The sequence below is a fragment of the Maylandia zebra genome, linkage group LG20 (assembly GCF_041146795.1).
Source record: "Maylandia zebra isolate NMK-2024a linkage group LG20, Mzebra_GT3a, whole genome shotgun sequence".
Taxonomy (NCBI): Eukaryota; Metazoa; Chordata; class Actinopteri; order Cichliformes; family Cichlidae; genus Maylandia; species Maylandia zebra.
The window spans coordinates 17,238,466-17,263,335 of NC_135186.1; the positions used below are offsets into that span (position 1 = coordinate 17,238,466).

The 24,870-nt window shown below is 43.2% G+C and overlaps 3 protein-coding genes across 6 annotated transcripts in view; 2 read left to right on the forward strand and 1 right to left on the reverse strand.

The window, feature by feature from the left end:
• ap4b1 (adaptor related protein complex 4 subunit beta 1) overlaps nucleotides 1–3,835 on the forward strand; it is a 49,103-nt gene extending 45,268 nt beyond the window's left edge. For both annotated transcript variants that reach the window (XM_076878796.1, XM_076878797.1), the window contains 2 exons: nucleotides 1,438–1,590; nucleotides 2,819–3,835. In XM_076878796.1, the coding sequence (XP_076734911.1) occupies nucleotides 1,438–1,590; nucleotides 2,819–3,318 (653 nt within the window). In that variant the 3' untranslated portion in view covers nucleotides 3,319–3,835. The remainder of the gene's footprint in view (nucleotides 1–1,437; nucleotides 1,591–2,818) is intronic.
• A 100-nt stretch (nucleotides 3,836–3,935) lies between these two features.
• LOC101483483 (alpha-1,3-mannosyl-glycoprotein 4-beta-N-acetylglucosaminyltransferase C) lies at nucleotides 3,936–11,308 on the forward strand. 3 transcript variants are annotated; one of them, XM_004575896.5, is made up of 5 exons: nucleotides 3,936–4,203; nucleotides 6,112–6,210; nucleotides 6,442–6,592; nucleotides 7,601–7,855; nucleotides 7,956–11,308. In XM_004575896.5, the coding sequence occupies exons 2-5, from the start codon at nucleotides 6,115–6,117 to the stop codon at nucleotides 8,849–8,851; spliced, it is 1,398 nt and encodes a 465-aa protein (XP_004575953.1). In that variant the 5' UTR covers nucleotides 3,936–4,203; nucleotides 6,112–6,114; the 3' UTR covers nucleotides 8,852–11,308. The 3 variants fall into 3 exon arrangements, with proteins under 3 accessions (XP_004575953.1, XP_004575954.1, XP_004575952.1); XM_004575897.5 differs by having other exon boundaries at nucleotides 3,936–4,091; XM_004575895.6 differs by lacking the exon at nucleotides 3,936–4,203 and adding an exon at nucleotides 4,213–4,372.
• Nucleotides 9,440–24,579, reverse strand: cfap126 (cilia and flagella associated protein 126). The gene is made up of 5 exons (XM_004575894.4): nucleotides 24,452–24,579; nucleotides 24,302–24,364; nucleotides 24,112–24,186; nucleotides 23,812–24,012; nucleotides 9,440–11,645 (listed from the first exon to the last, which is right to left on the reverse strand). Exons 1-5 carry the CDS (start codon nucleotides 24,476–24,478, stop codon nucleotides 11,301–11,303), a joined length of 711 nt encoding a protein of 236 aa, XP_004575951.1. The 5' UTR covers nucleotides 24,479–24,579; the 3' UTR covers nucleotides 9,440–11,300.
• Between the last annotated feature and the right edge of the window lie 291 nt (nucleotides 24,580–24,870).

Below are 24,870 nucleotides of genomic sequence, written 5' to 3' on the forward strand. Positions count from 1 at the left end.
ACGCTTCCCAACCCCCTGAGCCACGGTCGCCCGTTTAGAGATGTGTTGTAGGTTGCACCTCTTTCCCACATATTTAGTGTAAAACTTTGCTGTGACACTTCAGATTCATGTTTCAATTCCATTTTGTTCCTTTTGCACCAGTTCACAACAATATTAGGTAAAGACCCCACAATATTAGACAGAATGTTCCATCAATCAGATAATACTCATAAGCAACTGTTACAGCCCTAGCAGGGCCTCCTCCTGAAGGTGCCTGTATGGGCGTGTCCTACAATCTCTTTTGCCTGAGGTGCCACCTTTCTCTTTTACACAGTTGACTCACATCAGTAATTAAAAGTATTTAAGCCCAGATAAAGGTGAGCTCTGGGCCAGAGTGCCATTTGTGTGGTTGCAACTAGTGAGCTGCTCGGTTGCAGCTAGTGAACTGCTCTTTTTTTTTTTTTTTTTTTTTTTTTTTTTTTTTTTTTGGACTTACTTTTTAATTTATTGACCAATGCTTGAGTTTTGTTTGTTTCCTTAAATGGTGATAGCAGCTTGTCCGTCTCTTTTGCCTCCTTGTCTCCTTTTTCCGACCTGGACACTTTTTGTTACTTTCCCTCATCGCCTTGACCCTTTTACACTTACAACACAGGGTCTTCAGCCAAGATCAGTAAGGCTTAGCTACACCCTACAATAATACAACGCAAACAGAGAAAACCCTCACCTGTCGTTATTGTTGTATGATGAGCTGCTTTTTAAAAAAATATATTTTATTTATTTATTCCTTTTTTAGCTTTGGGGAAAATATTCTGTGGACTAATGAGACTTGGATGACATGTTATAACTTTTGTTTTTTTTGGTTTTTTAATGAAGTTATAACTGATGGAACCATGAAGCCCTGAAGTGGTCCAGGAAGCAAGCCAAAAGTCCAGAAATTACTATATGCACGTAACCCACTTATCCCAAAACCTGCATAACCCAAGTGCACTTGAGCACCTCTGAATGGCTCTAAAAACACAAACAAAAAACACAAACAATGAAGGATTTGGAGAGACCTAGTCAAAGTCTAGATTTTAATCCTATTGAGATGCTTTGGCATAACCTTAAACATGCTGTTCATGCTGGAAAACCCTGCAGGGTGGCAGAATTAAAACAATCCTACAAAAAGGAGTGGCCAAAATTCCCCCACAGTGATGTGAATGAGTGATTGCCAGTTATCACAAATGCTTTATTGTGGTACCCTTGGCAGCAAGAACTGCAATCAGTTAGTAGGTTTAGGGGTTGTGTGTGTGTGTGTGAGTGAGTGAGTGAGTCTGAGAATGTTGTGTTACTATAATTCTTAATAATACTTAAAACCCTCCTTGTCCTTTCAGAATGCCCTGTTGTTTTTTGTTTGGTTGTTTTTTAACCTCATCCCCCCCTTCTTCCTCTTACTTTGTCTCTGTATGTCCTCTCTAGGATCAGACAGTGCCATGCGGTGTTCAGACTCCTCCACTAATGTCCTGGCTTCCAGCATCGCAGCCCCTCTCAGTTTGTCCCTCTCCCCAGCTGTCAGCCCAGAGGACTTTGAGCACCTGTGGCTGCAGCGACAGGCTTTGCATACTGAACGCGGTAATGAAATGGAAGGTTATATTGAAAATTAAAGTCAGAGATTCATAGCTAAAGCTTCCTCTTTATTCGATAGCAAATGTGGTTAAAAGGAGCATGTAGGCCTCCTAAAAATCTTTAACAAGAGTGTGAAATCTCCATTGGTGGAATATACCAATTCCTCCAAAGTAATGTGTATATACTCAATTACAAATCTGATATACTTTAGATTTGATTAGTGTCAAGCTGTGGCAAATTGATGTTTGAAAGGCTCACAACTGTGTGATAAAGGTCTGAAACCCACACTGCATGTTAGAATGTGTCAGGATGTATTGTAGCTCAGATAGTTAAGATATTCCCATGAGAACACTGCCCTCAGTTAAAAGGGAAATAAGACAACAAAACTGAAACTTTTGGCTGTAAAAGCACTTAATTATGCCTAACTGTACCTAATTATACCGAACAAAAATGTTCTGGTTCATCAGTATGGGTTATCGAATAACATGAGAGATCATAACTCTTTTTTGTCATTGCACAGTCATGCTTAGCATGATGGTACAATGAAATTGGAAAACTGTCCCACGTCAGCACTAAACACAACAAAACACAACACACAAAGTGGATAAAAACTGCAAAAAAGGTATGAATAATGAGTGCATAGATTCATGATGGAAAATGCTTGTTTTACTCATGTAAGAAGAATGAATTTATTGATACAACTTTCAAATATGAATGTGGTTTGTTCGTTTTCTGTACATTTAGATGACAATTAGTTTCTTGAGAAAATAGCCAGGATATTTAAACCATTATTGAAAATTATAGTTAAATACTGTTTGTACATTACAGCATTACAATGATGAACTTGTAATAATAATAGTTATCATTTATTATTATCCATTTACCTTTTTTATCATATGGTGATCATCTGCAGTGACCTCACCACAAGTATTGTGTGTGAGAGAAAACCTCCGGCTTCAGATGGCTTTAAATGTCAGAGTCAGACAGCTTCTTTTTTTTTTTCTTTCTTGACTCTGAGTGAGTAATAAGGTCTCCAGCACATAGATTTAGAAAATAAAATAATTTTTTAAAATTTATGATTTCTCTTGTTTCATGAACATTTGACATTTAGATGAGATGATGATGATATGAGATAGACTTTATTTGTCAGTTGCAGGTCTTTTGCCCACAGTTTTTACAGTGTTTCTCCACATTTAAAAGCTATCGTTGTGACTTCTTGTGTTGTTGTGACAAGGTGCTGAGAAAATAGAGGAGGTTGACTGTGCGTGGATAGAAGAATGTGTCCGGTGTCCAGCAGTACTTCACTGTTCTCCCCAAAGCCTCCAAGCTGCCATGCAGCTGGTCAATATCCAGACGCTGGCGTTCACGCCACAGCAAATGCTGCCCTGGAGGGTCTACCTGTACACACACACCCAGCGCTCCCACTCCATGGACGCACCCAACACTACGCTCATACTGGGGGAGCTGCTATGTACTGGAGAAGCCAATCAGAAATCAGGAGTAAAAAAAGGCACAGCTGACAGTGAAGCTGGAGCAGAGGGGAAAGAAGACCAACTGGTGAGAAAGGAAATGGATGCAACAGCTGACAGGCTGAGGGTGAGCGAAGATGGACAGGAAGAGGAGGAGGGAATAAAAGTGATTCTCAATCAGCAACCAAAAGATGATGACGCTCTGAGACAGTTTCTCACAATCCTTATCACTGTACTGAACACACTGTCCTCAGAGAAAGATTAAAAATAGACTTTTCCCCTTTGATCTACATCTTTCCAAATTCATTCATTTGTCACACCGCCTGGGCCTAACAGCATGTTGAAGGAGTAAACACACTCAAAACTGGTCCAACTTTATGAAGCATTGTTATTCTAATTAAACAGGAAAGTACAAGCAACTGACAGTTACTACCCCCTTTTAAGAGAAAACTACCAAAAAGTTGTAAGGTAAACTCAGGGGATTTTTTTTTTTTTTTTAAGCCCAGTTCAGGCTATGTTTGGCCTTATGGGGGCACTATTGTGGATCAGTCCCAATGCACCAAAAGCGGCTGATAAATACTGTTTACCTACAAACACATACAGTGATGATGTTATCTTACCTACCCATGGTGTGCTGCTTTATTATTGTAGTTTGTTTAATGCTAGATTGCGTTTGATATGATGTTTAAAATGTTAGTTGGCTGATGAGAAAATGCAAGAGAAATAGAAAATAATTTAAAAATGACTAAGAACTTATAAAATAAAGGAAACCTGTGTATCTGTCTTTTGCTTTTGTGTCAACAATAGCTCAGGGCGTTTGCTTTAATTTCCTGGTGTAGTTCTAAAGAATGTGGCCGCCTTTGAACGTAAGCGGTTGGCTGTCGTCCGACCGTGACGCCACACCTGGTTGGCGTACAGCCTCTGCTACTTGGAGTCGCCTGTTGAGCGTCGGGGACTATAGGTGGAAATACACGTGCAGAATGCGGCAGTACTGGTTTATATGCATGGGTTCCAAGGGGCGAGTCATTTTTCATTTCCGTGAGTGCCTTTTCTGACTTTCGGTGCGTTGTACTGTAAGTATTATCACGCCGTGACTGCAACTCGTTCACTAACTGTTATCCATCGAGCTGAGGACAACCGGCGGAGGGAGGTGAGTGGAGATACCGGTCAGGCACAAGTTTATTAGCTTTATAATTTATGTTCCGACTCACAGCAGCTGCTTTTTGTTTTCAGTGACGGGATGGATGGATGCCTGGTTTAGCTCATTTACTGTACCTTCTGCTAACTCTTCATTTGGACTCTTCTCATTTACCGTAGCTGTGGGTTCATACAAGACTTTTCGGTGTGGCTGTGTTTGTGTTATGAGCGACGGTTGGAAATCATTGCTAAACCCTATTGATATGGCTTTTTTAAAGCCTGATCGCGCAGAGACGGTAGCAAGAAAAAAATCTTCCGGATTTCTTAACTTGAAATATCTTCTACGGAAGTCACTTGTTTGTAGACACTATCTGAAAACGTTCCATAGGACTGGCTAGTTTTCTTGCGGTACCTTCAAATTATTAGTGCTGTTTAAGGTAAAACACACGGACAGCTCTCTATACTCTGTCATTTTTGGGTAACTGCGGTTTCGTCGTTCTGTTCGGGAAGCGTTTGTTTCAGCGAGCGTTACATTGCAAAAATCAAAGAGGAGACCGCGTACTAATTATAGATGAGGTGGCCTCGGCTATAATTGGTATCTTCTATGAAGTGACCCTGTACTCGTTGACAAAACAAAGGCATTTTAAAAATCTAAGTAAAGCTTGTCCTCTAGCCTGGCTCTAAGGATTAGTCTGACATGAGACTACGCAACGCTTTTCATATCTCCTTACTTGTCCTTACTTCTCAGTGCGTTTAAAAAAACAAAAGAGTAGGGCAGCCTGGCTATAAACCTCATTCTTATCATCTACAGTGTTTGTTTACTGCTTCCCTGTAACCTCTCTGCCCTTTCCTCTGTTTAGAACTCGGAAACAATGTAACCAAACAAGAAGAAAAAAAGATTACAGTAACAGTCGACACTGGCAGAAACTCCGTCTGAGGGAGACTGCTATGTAATGGCTGTAGGAAATATTCAGACAAGGGAAAAATTAAAGGGGGGGAAGCTGAATAAATAATAAACAGTTGCTGCAGATGGTTTCGCTCGAGTAGATTTGGGTAGTTAGGATACAGTGCCATAAAGGCTGAGCCTGCCACATGAGTTTGTCTCAAACTTTAACAGATTGCTCAGCGGGCTTGTGTTTGAAATCAGTTTTTTGCATTTAAATACATCAGTACAAATAAATTGTCTGTAGCTAAAACAATTAGTTATAGTCACACTTAGTTATAGTCACACTGAGTGGGTTGACTGAAAGGGCTTTATGCTGTGGCCTTCAGTCACCGGATCTCAACCCAAATGGGATTTCTTACAGTGTTTAACATCACCAAAATGCCAAATCAACACTTATCTGCTGGAGGAGTGGTGTTCATCCTTTTGTGCCACATTCTAGTACTAAATACCTGTAGCCAAACTGAACTGTGTTTTTACTGTGATCAAGTAGAACTAGACCACTGACAATTAATATCTTAAAAAACATTAACATTAGAAAGAAAATTTATCAGGGTCAGTCAGCACTCTGTGTCATCACTGTTTCACATAGCCCCACAGAAAGCTCACTCATTGAACTTTCACCAAGTTCCAGCACTGGTAAAAGATGAGATAAAATGAGAAATGTACTGAATGGGACAATTTTGTTTCTTGTCCTGAACTGTAAGTGGTTCTCAATGTGCATCTCTATAGAATATGTTAAAGGGCTTTTGCAACTTGCGACACAGGGTTATTTACACCAGAGCAACAGTGTTCAGTAAACTGTATCTGATGCATACAAAGTGTATATATGAGACTCTAAGTTACAACAACACACTCAGTTCCGTGTAACCTGTGTCCAAGCCTTCTGAATCATTAACTATTGGCCGAATTATTTACAGTTGTACTGCGTCACACACCAGCATAATGGATGGAATATCACGTATGTGTTTGTGATAGGAAATGCGGATTCATTCGAAGAAGAAGAATATTGTTGTGGCAGTGCTGCTTGTCATTGGGGGATTATACTTCATTAACCATTCGGACTTCCTTCTGGCTGTAAGAACACACCTACACATAGAATATTTGAGTTATTTTTCAAACTGTGCACCTTACTTACTTGGAGGTAGACTTGTATAAGTCACCATCCCTGTAACTGCACTTGCTCTCATCTTGCTTTGCAAAGTAACAAAGATAGTGCATTGTCTCACTCATCAACGTGTATATTCTAATCAGACAATAATCATGTTTTTGTCTTTTGGGTTTGTTTTTGTTGTTGTTGTTTTGCAGGTCTTTGCAAGGTCACCTGAAATAGTTCTTAATGAGTTAACATGGCAAGCAGACAGGCCGGTTAGTATGGAGTCCTGGATTGACCAGGCAGATTATCTGAGTTTCAATGTGTCCTATCAGCTGCTTGCTGGAGTGCTACCTACTCAACAGAGTGAGTCTCCACACTTTGTTCTCATTATTATAATAAGGCTGCTGCTGCCTTTTCAAACTGTAAAAAAAAGAAAGAAATTGCAAAAAGTCACGTAGAGAAATAATGACAGCACTTTCCGGTGTTGTTCTCTAACTTATGGAAACTATGGAATGCGTTTTTTCACTGTCACTTGCATATTCCTATTTGTATGAGCAGTTGTGCCTTATTTTGTATTCAAAGGAGCTTGCAAAGAAAAGCGTCTGGACTTCTTTAAGTTGCTTGAAGACGTTTCACCTCTCATCCGAGAAGCTTCTTCAGTTCTAAGGTCAAATGGTGGGGAGTCCCAGATTTAAACCGCCTCTGTTCAAAGATCTTTGAATAGAGGCGGTGGTTTACGACACCAACTCTCTGCCATCTATAATCCAGTTTTGAGTTCCCTCCCCAGACGCCTTAATGCCCACTCACATCCTGGGCCATCTGACTTCAGGAATTCGCATGATAAGGTGGGGCCAGGTTTCACAATGAACTCACCCGAAACTCTGGCTGATTGGGACCCACACCCAGTTTCACACCTTGGCTCAGGCGATTAGAGGATCATCAGGGGGTCCTTTTGTCCCTCTGTGGGGGGTTACTCCCACTGGGTTTAAATCTGGGACTCCCCACCATTTGACCCTTAGAACTGAAGAAGCTTCTCGGATGAGAGGTGAAACGTCTTCAAGCAACTTAAAGAAGTCCAGACGCTTTTCTTTGCAAGCTCCTTTGACTACGATGACCTGGATGACTGAGAACCTTCACAGACTTATTTTGTATTATTTTGGTATTTATGTCATGCATTTATTGCTTTTATTTCAATGCTAATTCTCCTTTTTTTTGTTTTACTTTTATTTACTCACAGTCTGAAGGTGTTACCATGCTGAATTTCATACCACATTATTTAATAATTGTTATCAGAAATACTTTTTAACCTCAGCTTTAGATTTGAAATGGCATAAAACCCTTCACTTTTTTTCCTTTTTCTTTCGGCTTCAGAGTATTTATCTGTTGGATTATCCTCAGTAAAGAGGAAGAAGGGCAGCTATCTGGTCCCCACATTGAAATCCATCTTCTCCCAGTCGTCTCCTGAGGAGCACTCCTTCATGGTGGTGGTAGTGCTGCTAGCAGATTTCGACGTCAGCTGGAGAGTCGACACTGTGAAGGAGATCAAATCAGCTTTTGCCTCTGAGTTGGAAAAAGGCCACCTTTTGGTCATCCATGTTCCCCAGGACTGGTACCCTCCGATTACAGGTGCAGCTCACATGCGATCACCCCTAGTGTACATATTCATTCACATACAGTTTGAATGTTTTTTTTTTCCTGTGATACAAATCTGTCTGGTTCTCTGTAGGTCTGAAGAGGAATTTCAACGATGCTCCAGAAAGGGTAACGTTCCGCTCCAAGCAGAACCTGGATTATTCCTTCCTCATCCACTACTGTGCAGGTCTTGGACGGTATTACCTCCAGCTAGAGGATGATGTGTTCTCTGCAAAAAACTTCCTCACAACCATTAAAAAGCGAGTTGAGGAGCAAGAAGGAAAGAAGTTCACCTGGGCAACGTTGGAATTCTCTGCCCTCGGCTATATTGGTAAACTCTACAAATCAGCCCATCTTCCTCTTCTGGCTCGCTTCCTCTTCATCTTTTACCAGGAAATGCCCTGTGACTGGTTGATGACTCACTTCCGAGAGGTGATGACTCAAAAGGAGACCATCCTTTTCAAACCCTCGCTGTTTCAACACATGGGAACTTTCTCCTCATTTCAAGGCACATACAATAAGCTGAAAGACAAGGATTTTGAGGAGGATGTCTATACCAATCCTTCAGCTGAAGTTTACTCTGACATGTCCACCTATCAGAAGCACTTCCCCAAGCTGGCCTGGGATGCTGGCGAAGGATTCTTCTGGGGCCGCACCCCAGAAAAAGGAAATTGCCTGACTGTAGTGTTTACTGAACCTACTGTGGTGACAGGGATATTTGTAGAAACAGGGTCAGGAGGCAAAGACATCCTGGAGTCAGGTGAGGTGGAGATGGGTCACAATGTGGTGGCCACAGACAAAGAGAAGAGTTGTACAGAGTTTGAGTCAGTGGGAACATTTGAGAATGGAAAGTTTAAAATGCAGGAGATGGATAAAAAGTACAGCTCAGCCTCTTCGTGTCTGAAGATAAAGGTCACAGCTACTCAGAAGGACTGGTTGATCATTACGAAAATCAGAATCACCACAAAGCTGACTGTACCTCATCAATAGACATAGATGTTAGTTCTTCCTGGCAGATTAAAAACTATTTTGATCAAAATCTGACAAACTGAACTTGGGACTTGTGTGCCTTGTTAAAATGTTTTATTTATCAAACATCAACTAAGTGCTCTAAGCAAATTGTCACTTTGAAGCAAGTTTGACCAAACTTTGTGATGACATGTTGTCTCTTCACAGAATCAAAGAGCTATAAGCAGACAACCAACTCCATGTGTTGTATGTATGTATGTATGTATTGTTAATGCATTTGGGTAATTGCATTGTGTGTGAAACTGCACTCATCATTAACTCATTGTTTTAAAATGAAGACGAGAGAAAACCCATGTGCTTATTATGAAACCTATTGACTGTAGGTTGAAACCTACGGTCAATATGTAGTCAATGCTTGTGATGGCTAGCTGACATATTACTTGTTTGTCTCCCCTCACCAGTATCAGGCCTGCTATGGCCTTTCGCACCAGCAGCCTGATTCAAACCTCAGGCCAGATCTATAAATAGTGTACATCTGTCACATGTTACAACAACTACACAGAGGGGATAAAAGACGCCGGGTCCCATTTGCAGTCTGATCTTTCTGTCTTTCCTTTTTTTTTTTTTTAAATAGGAATTTTTGCTTTCTTAAATACCTCAGCTCCTTTTTCCAATAAGTACATATGTTTTTATTTAATTCTGCGGGGTGCACTATAAAGGGTAATGGGTTAACAAGGTAGGTTGAGTTTTCAATATCACAAAAGCAGTACACTGGGTTCTTTCTGTTGGCTCACAGGATTGAAAGTCTGGGTTCAAATATGCCAACTGAAAGTTTTATTTGGAGTTTATATGTTCTCCTTGTGTCTGTGTAGGTTCTCTTTGGGCACCGTAGCTTCTTCCTACAGTCCAAAGACATGCACGTTAGGTTAACTTTTGGTTGTAAATTTTCTGCAGGTGTGAATGTGAGCATGAGTCATCGACCATTTTTCTGTTGGTCTTGTGATGGACTGGTAACCAGCTCAGGTGACTCTTGGCTTCAGGCTCCCATGCCCAAATCTAAATCTGATAAACAGTTAAGAGGATGAATGGATCCCTTGACTAGATTAAATTTATATTGCACATCTAACTTGCTTCAGACCAGTTTACACTCTTTTGCATTAAACTGGGCTGATAAAAGCATGCCAAAGTATCCTTGGGTAAAATACTGAATCCTGATGTATTCATTTGATTGTGAGTGGGTGTGAATGTTACATAGAAAGCGGTTGAACACTGATGTATAAATGGGCGAATGAGACATCTTGTATAAAGTGCTCGAGTAGATAAATGCTACATAAGAACTAGTCCATTTACCTTTCCTGCATGCAGAGTTAGCCACTGTGGCAACCTGTTGTGAATAACAGAGCAGACAAAAGTAGCTATTTCTCTCTGAGAGAAAGTGTCCATCCATTAGCCACCTGTTGAACAGCATGTTTTTAACACAGCCCAACAAAGATATGCACTGAAGACACAAAGGTATGTCTTTCCACTGAAACTTGCATTCATTCAGCTAATTAGACAAATCTGTTCCACTTTTAGAATATATAACAGATAATAATCAGTGAGATTAATTTCACTTTAATTTGGCTAAAAACTAAATTTCTGCATCTACTTCTTTTTGTAGGGCAGTAATTAAAGTTTATAGTGTAAAAAGTAGATTAAAAATATTCTGTGAGAATGCCCCTCTTGCCTTTTTTTTTTTTTTTTTTTTTTTTGGCACTGCCAATTTTCATTTCATGGTCACATGCCCTGCTTCTGGATTGAATTATGAAGTATCCAATCAACCCATTTCATGTAATAAATGAACACATACCCCGTCTTCTGGGAGCACCCACAGATTCCAAATTAATACAGTCTGGATTAACAAAGATGGAGGATAAACACCACAGTATTTGCCAAAAACTCTGACTTCATCCGTTCATGGTTTGATATAGTAGGAGACAAAAATGGGCTGCTTACAATTTCCCAATGATTAGCTTTATAAAACAGAACCCAGTGTATACAAGGTTTACAAATGTGACAGACTAAAACTGCAAAATGCTGCTGAACCTACCACTAACCAACAGCGTGTGTGAGAGAACAATGTATTTTATTCTTCTCCATCATTCAGTAATGCTGGAACTCATTACACTGGTCAGCTGACGGAATAATAAGAGATTCTTGATTGGAGTGTCAACTTGACAAAAAAAAAAAATCAGATTAGAGGTAAAAGGCACAGGAGAAGTGAAGGGCTGATATAGTGGGCAGTTTGAGTGCAATCAGTAACATTTCAGGCAACACCAATAACATTTCCTTGTATTACCATTTTTTTCCTTTCCATAATTCACATGCTGAAAATGGATTCATTACAACTGGTCAACATTACTATTGTTCAGGTGTATTTATTTTTATAGGTTTCTGTCATTTTCTGATGCACTGAGAAATAAAGGACTGTTCACAGGTCTTGCTGTATCTTTCTCTGTCTCTGCTCGATGGATGCTTGTGATGGCTGGCTGACTGCTTTTGCTGACATATTTCTTGTTTGTCTCCCCTCACCAGTATCAGGCCTGATATGGTTTTTCTCCACAGCAGCCTGATTCAAAGCTGAATTCTTTTCAGCTGCAGAGCAATGGCTAGGCAGCCTGTCATTTCCTGTAGCTTGTTCTGTTGCTGCCTGTGAGCCTGCCCGGTTCTGGTTGGTAGTTCTGTCACTCCCAGTAGTGGACCAATTCTGAGAAGCTGGTCGGGCTTCAGCTGCAGCAGACTGGGTGGCATCATCCTGCAGTACTTTCAAACTGGTCTGAAAAGGATTGAAACAGAAGCTGAAACATTTAAATTCACTATACTTTTTAATGGTACTGCTGTTAAATGAAAACAAAGTGCTTTAAAAATTCTGCATTCTTTATAATGTCAGGGCCCTGTTCCAGGAAGCAGATTCAAACTCTGAGTTTAAAAACAAATTGATCAACTCTGAGTTTCTTGTTCAACCTGATTTAAACACATGCGTTAGTTGAAAAAGATCAATGTGACCAATTACCACATAGTTTGTAACGTACAGTAAATGTTCGCAGTGTAAGAAAACTAACTGACAGCATTACTGTCTACAGAATTACAGAGATGGAGTCTATAGATTTGATTCTGAGCTGATAATAAATCTGTGACGTAATCACTGTCGCTGAGAGCTGAATAACTGTGAAAGCAGTAATGTTAAGTACAAAAATAATTAAGCAAACCAATGTTTCATGAAAATTGTAGAATTCGGCAAATGAATTCTCACATCTTTGCAACTTTATTAATGAAGAACTGAATTATCATGTTAGTCACCTGGTTAAAATGCAGCAGAAGGTGAGGACTCAGAGAGAAAATCAAGTTTTCTGAGTTTGTTAAAGAAAACCTGTCATCGAACAGATTAAGTTCAAAGATTGGTAGCACTATAATCTTAAGCACAGCAACTCCACTCACAGTGAGCACCTATGCAAGGCCTAATCTCTCTAAGGTAAGAGCTCAGCTCAGGGATTGCGCATTGCCTGACCAATATTGCACCCAGTAGGCATAAAAGCAAACCCAAAATAAAAAAATCAGTTTTAAAATGTGACCGTACTCTAAAACCAACTTGGGAGGAAAATGCAAAAAAAAGGAGGAGGAAAAAACTGACAAATTCACATGTGCAGCCTGTCCTGTAGCAGGCAATACAATATATATTACATTGCACTGCATAAATATCCTTTTTTTTAACGTCAAATATATTAAATTAACATACCTCCAGCTAACTACTATGTTTGCTGCACAACTTGCTTGTGGTCTTATAAAATCACTACTAAAAACATGAAATACAGGGTGGGCCATTTATATGGATACACCGTACACTGCAAGAAACAAATAAGCTAAAGGAATTCCGTTTATAACTGTTTGCTTTTCTTTAAGAACTAGTCCTGGTAGACAACTTGTGCTTTTTAATTCTTCTTCTTTTTATTCCCTCTCAGTACTAATATTGATTTAGAAGTTTTCATAGACTTGGCTTAAACACACTAGCAGGGCTGAAGTCATCCACAGAACTGCCTTCATTCTTGGCACAGTGTTCCTACTGTAACTGTTATAGCGCAGCTGTAGTCACCAGATAATGTTAAATGCCAAAAACTGTGTGTCACACACAGAAAACTGTCATAAAGTAAGCACATCTAATCAGTAACCCCCAATATAAAGGAATACTTTTTAACATTTTTACATTCTTAACTTGCTGACATTTGCTAATGTCAGTGACCATGAGCCACGGACGGAAGTGTGACTGTAGCATTAAAAGTCTTTACTACCACTTACTATGTGCACAAGAGTAGGAAGGGGGGGGCTAGTCTTAGCTGAACTAAGGTCTGGGCACATGCTCTTTTGACTGATGTTGGATATACTAGTTTAATCAAATTCATCTTGGAGCCAGACCGATATCCACCTATTACAAATATATTTCATACTTAATAAGTCCCAATAGGTTGCAAGCAATTAGTCAGCTTTAGTTACTGATGTGCATATCAAATATATAAGGCTGGCCCTTCATTTGCACAATAACTCCAAAGTTAGAAACATCCTGTTTCAAAGAGATGCTGAAAAGATTCATGAAGTTATTACTTCCAGGCTTGACAACTCAAAGTAATTCAGCAGACTGCCATAAAGGCTCCCTGAACAAAAAGCTCCCAGTTGATTCAGAAAGCTGCAGCAACAGTTCTGACAGGGACTGGGATTAAGTAGGATTTCAGGAATGTAAAGTAATTTTACCCTTCCAAAACATAACTTTTATTCAGTGCCCTACTGGCTTTGAACCAATTCTCATACTTCAGGATGCAGAGAGCAGAAAGAGGCCCAAAGGATTTTATTCAGAACTGTGGAAGCGGAATCAGTCTCATTGCTGTCAGGGTATGATGAGGTGGAGGAAGGCCAGATATCAGAGCAAGAAGTTGAAAGCTAAGAGGAAGACATATCATCTTTTGAAGAGCCTGAGCAGGGACAGTGTGACAGATGTACCATCTGTAATATTAAGAACTGTTTAATGTAGGACTCTGAAGCTTTTAGCCATTATTATATCTAGAAGGGGGAATAAGAACCCTTTCAGTGTCAAAGGTTTGTGGAAACCAAGTGTGATGTGCAGACACTTGGAGACAAGATCATCTTAAATAAAAGCGGGTGGTTTATTAGATTGAACTTCCAAGAACAAAAACTGAGCATGAAAATACAAAAGAAACTAAAAACCTTGGATTACACAACCTAAACTGGGAAAATACTCAGAGGTACAAGGGGCTAGATAACACTGAGGGAAACTGAACAGATAAACAAAGGGAGACTGACACAACACATACACAATATATACACAGGAGGATGAGTAGGGGAGGGCTGGGAAAAACAACAGGGACAAATTAGACAGAGGAAGCAAAACGGAACATTTAGCACGCAAGACAAGGGACTATCAAAATAAAACAGGAAAGATAAGCACACAGGATTAAGACACACAAGCCTGACAAAAGCATCAGAAACATGATAGCCTTAACATGGAAGGTACTAAAGGATGAAACCCAGAGATGAGACAAAGGGAAGAGTAAGTTCACAATTAAGCCTAAAGTTATTTATGACTAAACTGGAGACCTCAAAGCCCACTTCTCCAAATCAAAACAATAATGAATGAAATTATTCATTCATTATTGTCAACCCCAAACCATGATATTCAGTTGAATTCTCATGAAACATTCTGGAGCAAAACATTCTTCAGCATATCTGTGGTTACTGAATGGCTCAGATAACCTAGGATCAGAATTTAGTCTTTTCAAGTTATAATAGTTATTATTTAATAGTTAGAAGTTATATTGTCTTGTAACTGATAAACAGGAAAATAATAAAGCCCTGTGGAAAGTCAGGGCTTTATTCTGCTCTTAAAGCCACTTAAACATAATGCAACAAGGCTGCCATGGAAAAATGATTCCCTTCACAGGCTAGTGTCCTGCATGGAAACTGAGAAACCAAATCCCACAATTTCAAAGCCCCAGCTTACACAATACTTCTTATCCATAATAGCTTTGCCTGTTGTCATTTTTCCCTTTCGCGGGTTCCCCAAAAGCTGGTATATGTCCTCTGTGTTAGCTTTCACCTTCTTGCTCTATTGTCTGGCATGCCTCCACCTCATCTGCTGTAGGGCTGCAAGGATTCGTCGCCATAATCGCTGTCGTCGAATATATAAAATTTGTTGACACAGAATTTTATTGTTAGAATAGAATAGAATAGAATTCAACTTTATTGTCATTGCACATGCACAGGCACAGGGCAACGACATGCAGTTTGCATCCATCCAGAAGTGCTTTAGCCGTGATATAGATATATTACTATATATATTAGCAATAATATAGATATGTAAGTATATTACAGAAATGGGTCTATTATGGTATGTTATAATGTACACGGTATGAAGTATGTTATGAATATTCTATAACTATAAGTATGTAGTGAGTACAAGCTATGTACAGGCTATGAACAGGATATAAATATAAAAAACTATACAGAAATCTGAGATCTACTGCTATACAAAAATGTGAACTATGCAAGTTATAAACAGTTGTAGGATTAAAAATTATCGTATGTACAGAATGATTATTTACACAGAGCTATACAGTAGTGCAGTTAAGATAAGTGAGGTATGTGGATAATTTCTACAGAGGCTATATAAAGTGCTAGTGGTTGTGAGTGGTGGTTCAGTCCATGTTATTATTGTGTGTTTGAGGGTACAGTTGTCCATTGTGTGTGTGTGTAGGTGGTTGTGGGTGTGTGTATGTTCAGTCCATGAGTTTAACGTGGGTCAGATGTCAGGAGGCAGAGTTCAGGAGTCTGACAGCTGTGGGGAAGAAGCTGTTCCGGTACCTGGTGGTCTTAGTCCGGAGGCTCCTGTAGCGCCTCCCAGAGGGCAGGAGGGTGAAGAGTCCATGTGATGGGTGACTGGGGTCTTTGATGATTTTCCCAGCCCTTTTCAGACACCGCTTCCTGTAGATGTTCTTTATGGTCGGAAGTGGTGCTCCGGCGATGCGCTGGGCAGTTTTCACGACCCTCTGCAACGCCTTCCGGTCCGAGGCAGAGCAGTTCCCGTACCAGACTGTTATACAGTTGGTCAGGATGCTCTCGATGGTGCAGCGATAGAAGTTCACCAGGATGTCTGAGGACAGGTAGTTCTTCCTCAGAGTCCTCAAGAAGAAGAGGCGCTGCTGAGCCTTCTTGACCAGCTTGGAGCTTGGTGTCATCTGCAAACTTAATGATGGTGTTGGAACCATCAGCAGGTCTGCAGTCGTGGGTGAAGAGGGAGTAGAGGAAAGGGCTCATCACACAGCCTTGTGGTACACCGGTGTTCATTGTGATTGATGATGAGCAGCGGTTATCCAGCCGGACATGTTGGGGGCGGTTGGTCAGGAAGTCCAGTAACCATTTGCAGATGAGGGAACTAATGCCCAGGTCTGTCAGTTTCCTGATGAATTGTGAGGGGTGGATTGTATTGAATGCTGAACTTAAGTCTATAAACAGCATTCTGGCTGTTCTGTGTTGTTGTTGTCCAGGTGTGAGAGGACAGAGTGCAGTGTGATGGAGACTGCATCCTCTGTGCTCCTGTTCTGGCGGTATGCGAATTGGTGGGGGTCCAGGGTGGGGGGGAGACAGGATTTGAAGTGTGCTAGCTCTAAGCACTTAGCGATGATGGGGGTGAGTGCTACTGGGCGGTAGTCATTGAGGCAAGATGGGTTGGAGTTTTTGGGTATCGTGACGATGGAGGTGGATTTGAAGCAGGCCGGTACCACAGCGTGGGCCAAGGACAGATTGAATATGTCTGTGAGCACTCCTGCAAGCTCCCCAGAACACGCTCTGAGAACACGCCCGGGGATGCCATCAGGACCTGCAGCCTTGTGGACATTGATCCTGCTCAGCACCGCTCCTACATTGGTGGGGGAGAGAGTCAAAGGTTGGTGGTCTGGCATCATGTCTGTTTTGGTTGTGGTTGTGGGGTTCCCTCGCTCAAAACGAGCATAAAAGTTGTTGAGCTCATTGAGGAAGGAGACATCAGAGGATGCGGGGAGGGTTTGGTGGTCCTGTAGTCTGTAATGGTCTGGAGTCCTTGCCACATGCGTCAGGGGTTGGAGTTGGAGAAGTGTTCTTCTACCTTCTTTTTGTAATGGTGTTTGGCTTTTTTGATGCCCTTCTTTAGATTAGCCCTGGCTGTACTGTAGGCGTGTGCATCTCCTGACCTAAAGGCAGTGTTGTGGGCCTTCAGGAGGAGACGAACATCCCGGTTCATCCAAGGCTTCTGGTTGGGCTAAAAAACACTAAAGCCATTTGAGAAGCTCATGCACCTTTCAAATGGCTGAAGTCATGATAGAGAGCATCTTTAGCATAGTTATCAACAGCTGGGAACATCATCTCAAAGATAAGAGCAAGCCTCACTCCAGAGCATGTTCACTACAATCGGAAATTAATGAACTGAATCATCTCTAAACTCGAAAATAAAATCTTTTTAAATTAATTTGAAACTTTATGCTGTCACGGTCCTGGGCCATGTTGGCCCAGTATTCTTAGTTCTCATGTATCTTTGTATTCAGTTCCCTGTTTAGGCTCTGTTTCCTGAGTTGCCCTGTTGTGTTGTTTCCTGAGTGCTTTCCCTTTATGACTCTCACCCCCTGTGTGCCCCTCTGTGTATTCATGAGCCCTTGTCCCCTTTCGTGTTTATTCCGTGTCTCCCCTGCCCGTTATGTTGGTGTTCTACTCGTGCTCTCTCTCCTCCTGTCTGAACCTCTGTACTTCCTGTTTCGCCTCGCCCGTCTCCCCGCCAGTGTTGTGTTCACTCCTGCCATGTCTCGTGATTATTATCAGTGTCACCTGTGTTCCCCATGTGCTCCCACTCCGCTCGTTAACCCTTGGTGTATTTATGTCTGCGTCTCCCTCAGTGCTGTGTCGCGTTCTCCCTCATGTTGTGTGGATCTTCCTGTGTCTACCTGCGAGTGTTAGTTTACTTTTCCCAATTTAGTTTTGTATTTCCTGTGTTCTGCCGTGCCAGCATTAAAGCTGTGTTTCTCGAGTTCATCCCCGTGTCTGTGAGTTTTGCATTTGGGTCCTCCTCCTGCTTGCCACACAGCGATCCATGACAGAAGAACGCGACCAGTAATGGACCCAGCAAACTCCGTTCGGAACCGGCAGCGTGCAAACTCCGCCTTCCCTAGCGAGAGGAGAAGGCAGGAGGCTCGGCACGCCCGGGAGCACGAGTCTGCCTTTCATGGGACTCGATGGGCGCTAGGTGGGCCGCGCAGCGTCCAAATGGCAAAGGCTGCTGCTTTTTCCCCACACCGCCCCACGGTAAGAAGAGTTGGAGGAGTCGGCCTATCGCCTGCCACAACTCCTCCGGCCTTTTCGACTTCTGGTTCGCCTCTCCGGTCACCGCCCACGTCCCGCGCAAAGAAGAGGGTTACTCGGCGGTCGGGGAGTGGTTTTGAGCCGTCGACAAACGACCTTACTCCGCTGCAGGCTTTTGCGCTCTACCTGGGACTTCCGCGCTCAGAGCTGCACAAGCTCCCTGTTTCTCCGGCGCAGCCCGGTTCGTCATCGGCTCAGCCAGCCGACATCACCGAAGTGCCTGCACCCACTGCCTCGGGAACTCATGGCACAGTTCCCGGGGAAACACGACGCTCACGCCGTCGCCACGCTAAAGCTGCTCCTCATACTGTTTCTACGTTCGCCTCCGCTTCTATTACGCACGAGACTGACTTCATCACCCCTCTAGAGACTGCTGTTCATGCTAAATTAAAGAATCCTGGCACTGTAAGCCCCGTGCGCGTCATCCCTGAGGCCATTAACTCCGTGTCTGGGAAGTCTGGGTCTGTTAATTCTGGTCCTGCAGTGCCTACCCTCACGCCCGTGTTTGAGAGCGACTATGTTTCCTGTGCTCCTCCCAGGTCAGCAGCAATTAACTCACAGACAGATTATTTCACCGTAGAGAAGCAAAAGACCGTTTTTGAGCCGCATACTTGTGAACAGCACTGTGAAGTTAACAGTGTCTCCACTCCTGGACTATGCTGCTCCCCAACCTGTACATCTAGAAACGGTCTGTGTGAATGCTCCTGTGTCCATAATGGATCCCTTTGTGCCCGGTATTACAGACTCTGACTCTGCTAAACCTGGATCTTCCTGTGCAATGACTGTTTTAGGGACTACTACACCTAACATGGACAGCTTAAGGCCTACAGAGTCGCTGGGAGTGGCCCGCCATGAATCTCTGTTCGCTAACACTGTTTCTAGTTCCACTAACTCCGTTTTCCCTGTGTCTGTTTCTGCTCCTGAGCTCAGCTCTCCCGCTTCAGTTTCTGTAACCAAGGCAGCGTGGGCCCAGCCTCCCCTAGCTCCCGTATCAGTTCTTCGGGAGAGGGTAGCTGAGGTCCAGCTGGTCCCTGCTTCTGTTCCCAGACTGGCAGAGGCTCCTATCATCCCAGCACCTGTACCTGCTCCTCGGGTGGGGTTGATGGACACCCAGACTTTGCCTGCTCCTGTTCCGGTTCCCCGGGTGAGGTCAGCTGCGACCCTGCCGCCTCCTGCACCCGTCTCAGTTCCTCGGGTGGGAGCGACAGAGGTCCAGCTTGCTCCTGCACCTACACCGGCCCCCAGGGTAAAGGCAGCCAGAGCCCAGCTCGTCCCTGCACCCGTATCTGTTTCTCGGGTGGGGATGGCTGGTGTTCGGCCAGGCCTAGCACCTGTTCCTGTTCCCAGAAGGAGAGCAACCCAGAGTCAGACACCTGTTCAACCACAAGCGCAACTACCACTTCAACTAGCATTACTATCCATAACACAGTCTGTAGCTCAGTTGTTAACACAGATTCTTGTTTTGTCACCAGTCCAGACTTTAGCACAGTTAGCAGCTCCGTCTCCTGTTCAGTCATCGGTTCTACTACCTGCTGTCCCGCCATCACTGCAACGTGCACCCCTGTCTTTAGCGCAGTCAGTAGCTCAGGTCATAGCACAGGTTCCTGTTTTGTTACCAGCTCAGTCTCTAGCGCAGCCATTAGCTCCTCAGTCTGCTCAGTCATCCGCTCCGTTACCGCTCCAGTCCTTTGCTTCATTGCCTGTTCGTTTGTCAGCTCAGTTATTGACTCTGTCACCAGCTCAGTGCTTAGCCCAGCAACCCGTTCAGTCACTGTCCACCTCAGCTGGAAGCCTTTGTGAGCCTTCTTTGCCAGCTGAGGATTACGCGGTGCTGACACACTTTGAACTGACTGTTTGCCCTGCACAGCCCCAGCCATTGCATCCTAAGCCGACTGCGTGCCCTGTGCCGCCACAGTCAGCGCCCGCGGTGCCAAAGGTCCCCGCACCCGCTGGCTCTGCATCCGTTTCCGCTGGAGGGTCCGAGGGGCCCGTTCAGCCTCCTGTCTCCGCTGGAGGGTCCGAGGGGCCCGTTCAGCTGCCACCTGCGCCCGCCTCGCCCGGCCCCGTCTTCGCCTGGTCCGGCCTCTGCAGCTCTGCCTGGTCCGGCCCCGTCTTCGCCTGGTCCGGCCTCTGCAGCTCTGCCTGGTCCGGCCCTGTCTTTGCCTGGTCCGGCTTCATCAGAATCTGCATCCTCGCCTGGTCCGGCCTCCGCCTCAGCTTCGCCCGGTCCGGCTCTAGCATCTGCTTCAGCCTTGTCTTTGCCTGCTCCAGCTCCAGCATCTGCTTCCGCTTCGCCTGGTCCGGCCCCCGCTTCGCCTGGTCCGGCCCCCGCTTCGCCTGGTCCGGCCCCCGCTTCGCCTGGTCCGGCCCCCGCTTCGCCTGGTCCGGCCCCCGCTTCGCCTGTGGCTGCCACGCCACCGTCTGGTCCTGCCTCGTCCGGTCCTGTGCCCACCGGGCCTCGGCCACCACGCCTGACGCCGGAGTGCCGCCGTTGCCTTCCGCACGGTCGGCCTCCTGAACTGCTCTATCATCTCCTTGGCCGCCGCCTTCTTCTACGCGGCCGGCCTCCGGACCAGCTCTGTCACCTGTGCCACCCGTCTGGTCGGCCCCCCGACCGTGTGACCCGTGAACTTTTGTGCCTGTGGGCCCTGGGTCGGCCTCCTGACATTTATTATGGACTAGTGTCTTGTGCTCCTGTGTTTTCTGTTGGTGGTTTTGTTTCCTGTTCTGGTCCCTCCGTCCTGGTCCCCCGCCTCCCGCCCTGGGTGGGTTGTTTTCTGTTTTTCTTGTTTTTGTTCGCGGGTTGGGGCTGTCGGGTGCCAGCCCTTGCGGGGGGGGGGGGGGGGGTCATGGGCCATGTTGGCCCAGTATTTTTAATTCTCATGTATCTTTGTATTCAGTTCCCTGTTTAGGCTCTGTTTCCTGAGTTGCCCTGTTGTGTTGTTTCCTGAGTGCTTTCCCTTTATGACTCTCACCCCCTGTGTGCCCCTCTGTGTATTCATGAGCCCTCGTCCCCTTTCGTGTTTATTCCGTGTCTCCCCTGCCCGTTATGTTGGTGTTCTACTCGTGCTCTCTCTCCTCCTGTCTGAACCTCTGTACTTCCTGTTTCGCTTCGCCCGTCTCCCCGCCAGTGTTGTGTTCACTCCTGCCATGTCTCGTGATTATTATCAGTGTCACCTGTGCTCCCACTCCGCTCGTTAACCCTTGGTGTATTTATGTCTGCGTCTCCCTCAGTGCTGTGTCGCGTTCTCCCTCATGTTGTGTGGATCTTCCTGTGTCTACCTGCGAGTGTTAGTTTACTTTTCCCAGTTTAGTTTTGTATTTCCTGTGTTCTGCCGTGCCAGCATTAAAGCTGTGTTTCTCGAGTTCATCCCCGTGTCTGTGAGTTTTGCATTTGGGTCCTCCTCCTGCTTGCCACACAGCGATCCATGACATATTCGAACTTGTGGACAGAAGCCATTTTAGTTTCCTGTTTGCACATCATTAATTTTGTTTAAATACTACTTGCACTTAAATTTGTATTACTTAATATTTTCATTTATTTCATTTTTATTCTGACGGTCTTATGTTAAAAATAAATCAGATTTTTTTTTCAAATTCAAATGTTTTCTGGGTCATGAGATAACAGGGTGAAATTCATGGGTGGGCAGACTTGAGCAGGTGAGGCACTAAAGCCAGAACATGAGGTCTGCCCACAGGAAGCGGACATAAGAGTTGCTGAAATAATAGTTGACTAATCGACTAATAGAAGAAAAATTAGGCAGATTAGTCGACTATCAAAATAATTGTTAGTTGCAGCCCTAATCATCTGACTGCTAAGTATGACTCCAGTTCTGAGGAAAACCCTCTCTGCCTCGCTCACCTATCATCATTATTCTGCGATCAAATAAAACCTGATTTCCACTTCAAGGGACAGAAGATAATAAGTAAATGAAAAATGTGAAACAAAATAATGACACATGTTTCTTTGAAAAACAGAACCAAAATTATCTAAAAAATATAAAAATTCCTCATGGGTGTTAGATTGCCTTTGTCCGTCCCAAGTGAGCCCCCAGTCAAGTTTCTAAAAAGGTCCTCTCCACCGGGGTCGGCCCTCCAAAGCACTCTCTGCCTTACAGCCGGTCCCTATGGCTCATCTGTCTTACCAGGCAGACCCTTAGAACTACCCCTTTGTTTTCCGTACTCTTGGGTTCCTTATTGTTTTTCTTTGGTCCTCTACCTCTTCTGTTTTGGTCCAGAGTGACCAGAGAGACCTTTAAATGTCAACAACGCTCTGAGGTAACCTGAAGCCAGCTAATTTCCATCCTCTCACCACATGGAAACAAGACAGTAGCTCCGGTTACTTACAACCTATTTGTATATTCCTCCTCTCCAAGAAGATATTATTTGGAGTGGTATAGTTATGGTCTTTCAAAGATAAGCATGGCCTCCCTTTAGCTTTAAAGACATAATCTGAACAGTGTCTTTTATATACAGAAGATATTAGGAGCATCTAGAAAGTTTTTCTATTTGATGACACACTAAATACATTTTTAAGGATATGATGTAACATCTGAACAAAAATCTGACTCAATCAGATACCCTGTAAAATGTGATTGTTGTGTGTGTGTGTGTGTGTGTGTGTGCAAGATCAGAACTGCTTGTTCAACTTCTTACTATCGCTGTGGAAAGATTCAGATACAAGTATCAGAACACGTTTCATGAAGAACAATCAGTTCTAAGCAAGGAAAAGATCATCATGCAGCATTCTATCACAAATAAACTTATATCATTAAAAGCTTATACTGACTAAACAAATACAATTTTCTATTGACATTGTGTGTTTTTGAAGGGATGCCAAATGCTAACATTTTTCTGTAAAGAAAATTTACCTTGCCTATGGGCATAAATAAAGTTACCTTGACCTTGACTTGTGGAAAGTAATATGTACCTACAATTTTCCAACCATAACTATAACAAGTCTTCACTACTCATTTCTTTATATTTTGTTTCCTGGAGCCAGATTTTCTTGCAATTTTTAAAGTGGTCTTGAGAAATAGTGTTCCAGGCTTTCTGAAGATTTTTTAAACTTTTACTTTAGATATTGGTTTCTTTTTCACTCATTTTCCATCCAGTCTTTTTACCTGACTGTTTTCAGAGGAATGTTCTTTTTGTGGTCATTTGTTAAGCTACTGAACAATGAATATATCATGGAATATCATAGAATCCTATGAAAATTGTCTCTTTCACATGAGTGTAGTTGCTGATGAAAGCATTCACAGCAATATGCTTTCTCTGTACTCATCATAGTGAATCAGTAATGTTTGTACCAAAGCATGTAGTTAAAAATAAAGATAGTCTTCGCTGAAACCTGCTCAGGCAGTCTCAAGATTCAGCTCAAACATTACATTTACTTGGAAAGATGAAGCAGTACTCAGCAACTTTTTTTGGGTAAGTCATATGACTGACAAACACACTGTGAAAACAGCACAGAGTTTGTGAAAACATCAGTCTGGATGGAAAAATTCCAGACTCAACACCACACCAGGTTGTTGTGTTTGTGTGGCTCTAACCTGCTCGCCAGTTTCCTTCTGCCTATTTGTGCTTTTGCTGCCTCTGTGTGGCTGAGACATGTCAGCGTTCTTTGGGTACCGTCCCCATGATTTGAGCCTGTTGAGGCCCTCCACAGAGCGGGCGGTAGGGTTGATTCGCTGGCCTGGGATGCGAGCAGGTAGATCCCAGGTGCCTTTAAAGTCAGGCCATGCAAGGCCTCTCTGTAGCAACACACACGCAGTGAGGGAGTGAAGTCATATATTCACAGTGAAAAACGTCACTTCCAGTGAAGAGGGGAAAGAAGAAAGATGTGATCTCACCTTCCCCACTCCTGGGAGCAGGTGTCCTCTATCATCAGCGATGAAGGTGGTACGGCCCACCTGTGCACTAGGTCTCTGCAAATACCCACACATAGAGGGAGATAAAATCTTTGTAAAAATCTATTTTTGCACAAATTTGTTTAAATCTAACACGAAATGGAAATGATCAAGAGTTGAAAACTTCCTATACCTCTTTGAAGTGCTTAGTCTCACACCAGTTCTGCAGCCTGTGCGGTTTAAAGGCGCTGTCATACTGTGAATAGAAGTTTTAAAAACGCATAAACAGAGAAGTAAAATGTGTAATGTTTAGAGTTTTTATTGGCGTTGTTATTTAGATTACCTGGTTTGCCGAATAGCTGGAAGACATTGCTGGATCTGTAAGTTACGGTTTCCTAATCTGTTAAATTGTTGACTCGTTGCTTAGCAATATAGACAAACAGACTTCTCCCTACAACAGTTTATTTGAAAAGAGTTACAAACTATGGCCTGAAAAAACCCCTCATATGAATCAGTTTGTACAGTTTATTTATTTTTTGTTTGTGTTTTTTTGTTGTTGTTCATACATGTTTTATCAGTACTATCTGATTCCGTGTTTGTAATGATTAATTTACAAGTTGTTTTATTGGCCTAAATGTGATCTGTTCCGCATTCAGGGGGCTTTTATTTTGAAAGATCTCAAACGGAAGTTATGAGGTAGAAATTATTTCGTATGTCAAAACACATCATGTGCGGATGCTTGCGTTTAATTATGTTTTTATT

Excerpts from the sequence above, each read along its gene's own strand:
- LOC101483483 (XM_004575895.6), top strand. The coding sequence starts at position 4,298 with ATGGATGCCTGGTTTAGCTCATTTACTGTACCTTCTGCTAACTCTTCA. Across the intron at positions 6,211-6,441 it reads ATTCGGACTTCCTTCTGGCT|GTCTTTGCAAGGTCACCTGA; the intron begins GTAAGAACACAC and ends GTTGTTTTGCAG. Across the intron at positions 6,593-7,600 it reads AGTGCTACCTACTCAACAGA|AGTATTTATCTGTTGGATTA; the intron begins GTGAGTCTCCAC and ends TTTCGGCTTCAG.
- cfap126 (XM_004575894.4), bottom strand. The coding sequence starts at position 24,478 with ATGTCTTCCAGCTATTCGGCAAACCAG. Across the intron at positions 24,365-24,451 it reads CCAGCTATTCGGCAAACCAG|TATGACAGCGCCTTTAAACC; the intron begins GTAATCTAAATA and ends TTCTATTCACAG. Across the intron at positions 11,646-23,811 it reads AGAAGGAAACTGGCGAGCAG|ACCAGTTTGAAAGTACTGCA; the intron begins GTTAGAGCCACA and ends AATCCTTTTCAG.